General features: G+C 37.9%; 1 protein-coding gene across 1 annotated transcript; it reads left to right on the plus strand.

Annotated features, from left to right (window-relative positions):
- Window positions 1-1724: 1724 nt before the first annotated feature.
- Window positions 1725-2522, plus strand: LOC111064713 (zinc transporter zipt-7.2). Its single transcript, XM_022352471.2, is given in 3 exon segments — window positions 1725-1736; window positions 1808-1879; window positions 1882-2522. Coding segments are annotated over 3 exon segments (693 nt in total). The 3' UTR covers window positions 2491-2522.
- The last annotated feature ends 8792 nt before the right edge of the window (window positions 2523-11314 follow it).

Raw genomic sequence — 11314 nt, forward strand, 5'->3', positions numbered from 1 at the left:
GCAGGCAGGCAGCCCTCCCGACAGTCCCTCGTTGACTGACAACAGAGCGAGAGAGAGAGGAGAGAGCCCCAACTACCGCACTCGTACCCCAATACAATGACCAGCGACAGTCAGCACCCGGTACATAGGATGCGCCAGCAGGACAATTTCTTTGATCCAAGGAGTGGGATTTTCAATGAGGGATCGACTTATAAATGCATAAAGCAAGCTGCGGTAATCAGAATCAATTAGAGGCAGCTAACTTGTGGTATAATATTGGGCATAATATGTTGAACAATGGCCATGGGCAACATAACAACAGCAAGGGACCGTACAGAGGATTAATGAGTGGATAGAGAGACATTGGAAAGATTTTCACAACAGTCTGGCCATAAATCTGTGCTATTTTTAGACTACTTTTTATCCATCAATTTTGTACTGTAAAAATATTTTACGATCTTTTATCTTGAAGGAACAAGCAAGTCTTGACTGAATTTCCCAGCGTACAGCGGGACACTATAAATTTAATACAAAATTTTAAGAGCGCCTGGAGGCAGCTTAAAAATTAGATCGTGCACCATTGAAATATATTCTCCCATTTTTATTGTCTTTGGGAGTTAGTTATATCCTCGCATATATCCCAAATAATTCTTCATTCTTGTGGTCCAATCCAATTATCAGATTCCCAGCTAATTTACGCATCAAATGCAAATTATGCAAACAGAAAAAAATAAATAAATAAAACAATTGCTTGCAGTTCCCCTTTTCGCGATGCCAAATCCACTTTCACAAATCCTTATCCTTTGGCGGATTACAGAAACAGAAACGAATATCCCAAACCCCATTGTCAAGTTGAATGCGGCCTTTGATGAAGGCGACACGACATTGACAGACCGGTAGCCGATTGACTACTGACAGGCCAGACAGAAGGACAGACCAGACAGACAGTAGCTCCATGAGGATCTTGGGATCAAGGAGAGCGGGAAAAGAGAAAAGAAGAAGACTGCGGCGATCTGTGTTTCGTTGAGGCCAAAAGGCAGCAGAAGAGAACTGCAAACTGCAAACTGCAATTCTGATGACTTTTTGTCAGGGCTGATTGACGTCAACGACTCAACGACGTTTGTCAGGCAGGCATATAAATCTTTTGGCTCGTTTGTTTGGCTGTTGTTTGGCTGGTTGATGTGGATGTGGATGGGATAACCCATCCTCATCGTCATCCCCAATCCGCAATCCCAAAAAGGAGGGGGAGCGCTGGATTATAATGCCCCCCGACGAACGACAGGCGATGCGATGCATAAACAATGCCACTTTAAATTGGCAATTGTTGCGACAGTAAATTTTACAATGAATTACTACATTGGGCAGGGCATTCTTTTCTTTCCCTTTTACTTGGCACACAGTAAAAGGGTCGACCGACCGACCACTGCTGACTGACTGTCAGTTATAATTGCAGGGGCCTGACTCGCTGGGGCGCACAAAAAGAAAAGCAAAGCAAAGCGGCCTGAACTTGAACTGCAAAAATTGTGGGGCGTAACTAAAGATCGATTTAGTTGTAGGTTTTTTTTAATTTTTTTTCGAAAGTTCCAAACTCGAAAGTTTTACTCGACCGCAACTAAGATAACCAAACGGTATAAAAGCCACGACTATCACTGGATTTTAGTACAGTTCACTTTGGTTTGGTGATCGCACAACAACAGTAGTCCCCCCCTCCAGCTTAGATCAACTCATAAACTCGCTCAAGTACCATGGCCCAGACGGTAAGACGGGGTACAAGATCCTGTGCAGATTTTCAAAAACAAACTTAATGCCGATTTATTTTTCCATTTAGTTTTTCATTGTGTTTGTCCTTTTGGCCATTGCGGCCATTCGGGCAGCTCCTTTCCACGGACACGAGCACCATGGCGGGGTGGTGGTGGTGGAGCCTCCAGTCATGCCTCGGTGCATTTGACATCCCATGACGATCATCATGGTGGCGAGGCCCACCACGGACATGGACATGGACATGGACACGACGATCAGCATGACTCGAATGCCGAATATGCATTCAAATATGGCGTCAAGGATCACAAGACGGGCGACGTGAAGGAGGCCAGTGAATCACGTCACGGCCATAAGGTTACCGGACACTATGAGTTGATAGATGCCGACGGACACAAGCGCACGGTGCACTACACGGCGGATAAGCACAGTGGCTTCCAGGCTCATGTGCAGCGCGAGAAGCTCTACGATCATCATCAGGTGGCTGTCGAGCATCAGGGACACGGACACGGCCATGGCAGCGGCTATGAGGGCGGTCACGTGGAGTTCGAGGAGCATTCCGCTAGCTCCGGACATGGACATGAGGATTATGGCCATGGCCATGAGGATTACAGCCATGGACATGGTCATGGCGGCTATGGCGGTCATGGCAGCGGCTCTCACTCCAGCGGCTACTCTCTAAAGCAGGAGCACGGATCTGGACATGGACACGGACAATCTCACGGACACGAGCACGGACACGGCTATCATTGAGAATCATTGTTACCTCGATCATTGATTGAACATGTACCAAAAAGAAATAATTGTTGTTATATACCAAAATAAATCAAGCAAACCATTTCCAAAGTGAATGAAATTAATCCGATTTTTTTAATTAAATTTAAAGTTAATTTTTTTTTTTTATTTAATTTTTTAAAAATTTATTTATTTAATTTTTTTAAATTTATTTATTTAATTTTTTTAAATTTATTTATTTAATTTTTTTAAATTTATTTTTTTTTTTTTTATTTAAATTATTTATTTTTAATTTTTAAATGAATATTCCAATACCGAATTCATCTAAGGCAAATATTAGTTTTCGAGCTAAAATTACTAGCAATGAAGAGCTAGCTCCTGCTGCAGCGCTGTTTTTTTGTTTATATAAAAAAAACTAAACAGCCTTAAAATTCCAATCGACAATACAGAAATCTAATCATTAATCATTTATTTGCCACAAAATAAAAATTGCCATAATAAATAAAAATAATAGCCAGTGCAATTTTCGCACTATATCTTTTGTATGTATAAAATAAATATGAAATGTAGAAAGTGCGTGCCACATGGAACGTATAAAAATAATAAATTACCTTCCACCCATCCAACCCCCGCCCCGGATGCCCGGATATACGGATTCAGTTCAGGGTCTCTCGGGTCGAGAAGGGATTTTCGTGGAGCGTTTATTATGCGCACAATAAGCGTGGAACGGGGCGCAGCGGCGACATAAATTAAATTTATGATGCTTATAAATATTCCACAGTCATTTGTAATACAACAACAAAAACGAGGGCAACAGGATAACGCCAGGATGTGCGCCGAGGCTCCTGTCTGTTCAACAAATTGTTGCCACACGAGAGAGCGAGAGAAGATACAGAGATACTCGTACTCATATATTTGATTTATGGGCATGCGATGATGAATAAAGGACTTGCCAAAACTGCATAAAAAAACTCCAATTGCCACCACTAAAAGTGAAAAGAAAATGTCCATATAATAAAAAATAACAAAAAAAAATCTATACATAACTCGTACTCGTATTCCATGTGGGGGAATTGATGATAAAAGTTTTCAGGCACCTGAAACGGCAATTTATGGATAAGCCGCAAACGAAAATGATTTATCATCGGTGGGGCATACAAATCTACCCATGTATCTCAATAGCGTATTGTTATGGGGTATTCGATTCAAATTGCAGGCCGAAGGCTTTATGGTTCAGCTCTGGGCATATGGAATATCATTCACTGCATTAATTAATTTAATTCACGATATTTAAAGAAAATATATATGTTTGAAAGCAGCGACTATAGGTACTCAGAGGGCACAGGGCTTTATTTTACAAAGAAAAAGTTCCTGAGATTCATTTAAGTTTCAGGGATATCAAAAATTCTTCTGTGGTATCAGACACAGTTGGAAGCTCAGTTTATTTGGTAGCACAACAGCAGTTATATTATCAAAAAAATATTTATATAGGGGAATACATAAACAAAAATACCTTTATGATACGTAGAATATTTATTATTACTAATAGAGGTGTACCGCGAGTGCCGCAAGCTTTAAATTTGCATAAATTTTCTTATGCAATTTTTTCTATTCTAATAAATTATTAATTAAATAAGCGATCTTTGTTATATTTTTATGGATAAAAAACGTAATTGAAATCGATTTGTTTTCCATTTGCTAAACTCAATCGATAAATCGCTTATACGAATGACAATTATTTACTTTGCATTTTAATTTCTTTTAATCGCAGCCCTCAATCATTTGGTAGGGCGACATTTAATTAGCTTAACTGTGGAATTTACATGTCACCTAATGCAATTGAATCATAAATTCAGTGACCGAGACAGCGACAGCGACGGAGACGGAGGCGGAGGCGGAGAGACAGTGCGCCATGGCATGGAAAATTAATTTCAAATTAATTAAGCTTGAAGCTGCCAAAGGGAATGTGAATGTGAATGAATGCCTGTTGTTGCCTCAGATCGTAAATAAAGTTGATTACGATTTATTTGAAACGAAATCCAAGCCAAGCCAACCAAAACCAAAAACAAAAACACAAAAAGGTTTTTTAGAAAACCAAAAAAGTCCAAACTCGCTGATCAATTTGCATTGCAAATGAATTCTGTGTGCCATACTCGTGCATAAAAATTAAGTAAATATATATTTTATGTTTCACTTGTCGTCGTTTAATGCCATAAAAATGGGTATGTGTCTTATTAACTGATGAGACTGTCGTCTGTGGGTCTCTCAACAGCTGAAAAAAAAAAAAAAACTAATACAAAACCGGTACGGCACCAAGCCAAGATCTCCAAATACCCCCAATCCGTTAACCGTCTTGGGGCCATGGTGCCATTAATTTCGGAATCGTAAAGCCCACAATATGTCAAATGAGACCACACAGCGTCGTAAAATTCAATGTTTATGGCTGCTCGCCTCTGATTCGGTATACTCCGTAGTATTTATTTTTATTTTTTTTTCTGTATTTTTTTAAGCTCAAGTTTTGGCTTTCGTGGCTTTGAATTTCGTTATCAAAAGTGTCGCGTCGCTTTTAATGGGTTTTGCTTTAGGTGGCTGCCTTGTTGCGTGTTTCGGTTTTTTAAACGCTTGCCACAAAATTAAGCGTAACTTATTTGTCAAGTTTCTTATTCGCTTCTTTTTGTTTTTGTTTTTGGAAGGAGAAAACCATTGACAAACGTGATTTGGTAGAAGATTGAAGTCCAAGCGGAACACAAAAAACAAAAACAAAATAAATAAATGCCTTTAGAATTATTTGTTGGGGTAGGATTGCTAAATCTTAGAAATATTTTAACTATGGGGATATATACAAAAATTTGAAGATATATCTTTTTCTTATAAAATTTAAATTTGCAGGCAGATTTTTCTGGTTGTGTTCAGCTTTTTCGTTTTCTGTAATTTCTTATGCGAAAATAATACCCGAGCATTGCCAGCCTTTTCAAAAAATCTAAGAATATAATTTTTGCATACTTTTTACACCTTAAATTAAAAATATTTAATAAATAATAAATATTTAATAAAATAAAAATATTTTACCTTTATCTTTGCTTTATTTTTCCTCAAATAAGCAGACAGTTTTATATTTTGAACTGCAAATAAATATAATAATACGGGAATTAAAAACTCAAGTAAAATAAAAATATATAAAATAAATTAAAGTAAAAAATATCAATTAAATTCATTGAATAAATTACCCAATCGATAGCAAGTACTCGAGTAGTACTCGTACACCTGCAACATTTCGCATGTGTTGCATCGAAAAACCGAATTGCAGTGGCAACTTTTATATACATTTTGGAAAACGAAATATCAATAAATATTTTGCTAATTACACCACAGAGTGATTATTTAAGCCCCCGACTATGAGGCTGGGTGCTGGGTGCTGTGTGCTGGTTGCTGCTGCAATTCAGATTGTAACAGATGCCCCATGGCATCCATAATAATGTTAAATGCTTTATAATAACCATAAATGTTTGAAATGTATGTGCCAAATGGCTTTTGGTGGCACATCCACCGCACCACACACACACACACACAGAGAAGTCCAGTCTCAATCGCAGTCCCAGTCCGTGGCACAGTCCACGTCCCGTGGTAGTATAACCAGTCACAAATCCAGCTGCGCCTCTCGACAGCCGGCACAGTGAGAGGTCCATTGCGTTGTGCCGTTGCTTGTTGGGGGCCCCCATGGAAATTGTTTATGAACATTTTCTGTCTGTGTCTGAATTTAACTGATTTTTAATGTGTGTGCCCCCAGCCCCAGCCCCAGCCGCAGCCACGTCCAGAGACTGGGTGGCTGGTGGGCGTTGGTCGTCGGTCGTCGATGGGAGAGATGGAGTTTGAGGTCGACATATAACGCCATTTGGTATTAGCCAATTTGTGGCAGTTTATTGGTGGAAAATGTTTTGGCATGATTGGCTGCTGGCTACTGTTTAATAAACTCATTGATTTATGGCTAATTAAATTTCGTTTTGGCTATGTATATTCATTTAAGCCATTTTACAACAACAACAACAACAACGCAAAATTCCTCAATGGGTCAATGCTATAGCCATTCAGTCCACACACACACACACACACACACACAAAATAAAATTATAATCAAGCAACTAAATAACTAACTAAACGAGTGAATGGAGCAGACTGGAGCTCGAGTCGAGCCGAACAGAGTGGATATCAATGATTAATGATCAACAAATTGGGTTGACTGGTAAATGGAATTTTTGTTTTTTTTTTTTGTTTCTTTAGAGCCATGGCCATGAAAATTGAGAACCCGCAACGCCCCAAACTGTCAGTTATACATCACGATTGATGGATGTGCCTCAACTGCAGAGGGAGAGAGCGAGAGAGAGGGGTAGAGTAGAAGCTACCATCCACTCATCAGCGTCAGCGTCAGTATTCATTATCCATCCGCAAAACTCTAGCCTCGGGTAGCCGCTGCCCCACACACCACACCCCAACCCCACCCTGCCCCACTTACTATATATGGTTTTAAGCATAAATCGTGCAAAATGATCTTCACTCTCTCTCTCTCTCTCTCTCTCTGTGTGTGGGACAATCTGTGGGGTGTTACCCACACATAGGCCGAAACAGTTTTGCCGTTGCTTTTTGGTGCTTATCTCAGAATTGTAATCAAGTTAATAATGGCCCCGCTGCACGCCTTAATGCTGATTATGGGCTTTGTTATCCAAAGATGCCTGCGCACCCGTACGCACCTGTAATTACAATTATGTTGTGCAGTGTACGAGCTAACGGGCAAAAGTCAGTCAGTCACTCACTCGCTTTACTTTCGCTTTGCCACTAGTTTTGGGCAGCATGTGGCAAGGTTGCAAGCATATCAGAAGGTTCCGCAACAACAAATAGGCTAAGAGACTGGAAATAGTGTGATATTTTTCTGATAACAAAATATAGAAATATAAATCAGGGAACACTTCAGAAAATGTCTTCTCCCTTATGCTTGATATATTTTTGGAATATAAAATAATTGACATAATTTAATTAAAGGCTCAAATGATCATATATTTCGGGTAAATGTACAAATAAAATTTTTTTATTTATTCAATTAAATTCAAATTAGTCATTAGCTAAATGAATTTTTTTTTAATTAAATTTATTTTTTGTTGCTTACCAAAAAATCAATCAGCGCCTAAATGACTCATAAAATTTATAAATAATTTCCCAAAATTAATGATTTCCACCGAAAATGACTTATGCAATATTTTAACTGCTTTCCCCCGGTTTTTTTATTTTTATATATACCATTATCTGATAATCAAAATTAATTTCCAATATGATTGATATGTTTTACACACACACAGACACACTCACACAAACAGAGAGAAACCAAAAGCCAAGAAATGACTTTGTCCAGTGGGGCTGGCAATAAATCATTGAGACAAAAACGTGAACACGCCGCGGCGCGGCACACACATTAGTCAAAGAGGCCACAGGCAGCCCCAGCCAGCCAGCCAAAGAGTCGGTTGGTTATTGGCCAAAAACGCATAAACATTTTACAGCGCAAACAATTAACTAAAAATAAAAAATAAAAATAAAAAAAAAAACATAAAAGAGTAGGCAGTAGGCAGCGACACACAGAGAGCCAATGGTACCATGAAAAATCTCTCGCACAAATGATTAATGAACGTCACAAAAAGCATTTTGGGAAAGTTACATAAATTAACACATGTCTTTACCATAATGAGTCAACCCCAACCAACAGCAGCGATTGGACCAAGAGTAAGAGTCGAGAGGAGCCCCAAAGGCACTCCAAAGTATTAAATATAATTAATGTGTCTGTTGATTGTGGCTTTTGCTGGCCTTTCGGCTATGTTTCTCCAGCTGCCATTTGCTAGACACTCAGACTGTCTTTGGATATCAATTTTCCATCAATTTTGAGAGAACATCAGCCGGCGATTAATGGCTTGAAGAACATTCAAATTCAATTAATAATAACAACCAAAAAAAAAAAAAGAACTAAACACAAAATTATAATTGAGAGGCAGCAAAAAGAAGCAATTTTTGTAGAATGCGACGGAATGTTCAAATGGGTTCAGAAGCTCTTTCGGGTTTCATGGGATAAAACACTGTAGTTTTGGAATTATTTATTATGGCATATAAATCAAATTAATTTTACTAAACAATTTCGGTTAAATTGCATGCCATTTTATTGAGTAATCTTCTGTTGTTCTGATGGTGAAATGCAGCAAAAATGCAGTGTTAAATGATACATTGAAATATCCATAATTGAATCAGTCATTGAACAGTCCATATAAATCAATACCCAAACCAATCCACTCAGCATCTACCACCTGCATACGTAACCATGGATGGCAAATAAAAAAAAAAAACTTCTCTCTCTCTGTCAGAATTTTTTTAAACGTTTTTTTTTTCGTTTTGTCTCTGGGACAGTGAAATGAACACACAGTTAAGACAAAAAAAAAAAATATATAAGGGCAACTTTCTGGTCATGACAGGATTCAGGACAGAGCCAGACATGAGGGGTTCTCTGGTGGGGGAACACACTCATAATTGTTGTTGCAGTGTGTTTGTGAGCGGAAAAAAAACAAAATAACATAACAAACACAGCCACGCAGCAAGTTCCAAGTTCATTCAAATGGTTTGTCGGCAATAAACAAAACAAAAAAAAAAGGAAAAAGAAAAAGAATGTGTGGCACATGTGGCCCCAGGACACACTCATCCCAGGAACCATAACCTGAACCTGAACCTGAACCAGAGGAGCATGGGCTCAGCTCTGGCCACCGCTACGACCCAGAGAGTCAGACACTAATTCGATCTGATAATCATGGACTCTCCCGCCAAAGGGCATGAATTGTAATTTCCTCTTTCGCGGAATTAACTGTCGGTCCTCTGTTACTGTCCCTGTCCCTGTCCCTTTTCCTGTTCCTGTCGCTTCGTCGGTTTTCGCTTTGTTGTTGCCAATATTTTTTTTGTATATCTTTTTGTTTCTTTTTTTTTTTTTTGCCATTGAGATATATATTTTTTTTGCAGCATTGTTTTCTTGTATTTATGTGTCATATTTATTTATTTAAAACATTGCGCTTTTGTTTTTATTTCTCTTCGCTTTTTTTGCTGTTGCCAGGATTTCTCATTTTTGTGTGCATCCGACTGCAGGGGGTTTTTTTTGGTTTGCTGCTGGTGAATCCTTTGGTGTTGTTTTTTGTGGTATAGGTTTCGTTTGATGTTCGGATGTTTCTTAGTGAAATTCAGTAATTTGAAAAAGAAGCATTTGATTGGGAGAGGAAATATATTAATGAGACAGGTTCCACGCTCTTGGTGATGAAAGTTTACGCCCCTATATATAATGCAGAAATCAAAGGGTTTACATTTTGACTGATAAAGAAACATAAATTTTATCATACTCCCAAAAGGGGCTGCTACAAATAATTGAGCAGATGGAGGTTCATACAATCTAAAATATCTCCCTCAAAGTCTCTCAATTTTATTGCAAAACTGCAGCTGAAATGTCATCAAAACTGCACAGAAAATAGTCAAAAAATTCAGACGGCAAGTAACAAAGTAAAAAACAAAAAAAAAAACAAAAAAATGGCAAAACAGATGAGAACTTTGGCCCAAACGACAGGCACATATGCATACAAATTCGTATTATATACGATATATGTAGGGTTGTGTGATGGTATGCATATAAGAAGAGAAAGCGGTCTGGTATGAACAACAATTTTGCAAACGGAGGGCAAAAATAAAATCAGCATTTTTAGTAGTTAATTTAATTTATTGCAGCATTTTTATGGTTGACTTTATTGCATAATAAAACATAATTTACGGCGCCATTGAGACTTTTTGCGTTTGCGTCGATGATTCTAAAGCGCAACCCATCGACCATATCCCCCATAGAGAGCGAAAAAGAGCCGAGCCAGCGATGGGCAGAGAAAAAGAGAGGCAGGCAATACACTCTGTTGATGCTGCGAATTTTGGGGCGAAACAAAGACAGAGAGAGGAGGCACAGGGAGATACGAGTACGAGAGGTGATACCAGAGGAAACGGCAGACAGATTGCGATTTCATTACTTATTCTTTTTTTTTTGTTTTTGTGGGGAACACCCATTGCGGTAGACATTCGAGCAGCGTCTACTGATTAAATCTAGAATATTACGTTAATATATTGCACTACAAATATATATATATATCAGCTGATAATAAAATATGATTAGTGGGCATCGCAGTGGGAATTACTTAATCTCTCAAGGTTGAAGAAATACGGAAGTGCTCGTATATGAATATATAAATATAAATATTTTATATAAATAAAACTGAACAATATATGTAGTAAAGAAAGAAATATAATAAATAAAATAATTTAAAATTTAAAAAAATTTAATAAAATAAAATAAAATTTAATAAATAATAAAATATATATTGTAATAAAATAAAATAATGAAATAAAATATTAATCCATTTTATTCTATTATTCAAAATACAAAATTTAATTTTTGTCGCACTTTTATTCCCAATATTTCCCAATATTTTTCACTCTGTGACCTCACACAAATATTCATTAAAAGCTTTAATATATATGCAAAAAAAACAATATATGTATCGGATGTATATTCCATACATAACTTGTGGTTGGGGGCCATTTGATTTAATCGCCAATTAAGCGAGCAGTAAAGTGATTGCAGCATTATCGAATGAGGTCCTACCACAACATAACCGACTTTCCCGCCCGCTGAGCAGGACACAAACATTCCATCAGCGCCCAAGTCATTGACATATATCATGGAATTGAATCGCTAAATCGCATTGGACCCTTCTATAAAAGCAGCCTCTCGGCACTG

The sequence above is a fragment of the Drosophila obscura genome, unplaced genomic scaffold (genome assembly GCF_018151105.1).
Source record: "Drosophila obscura isolate BZ-5 IFL unplaced genomic scaffold, ASM1815110v1 contig_179, whole genome shotgun sequence".
NCBI lineage: Eukaryota > Metazoa > Arthropoda > Insecta > Diptera > Drosophilidae > Drosophila > Drosophila obscura.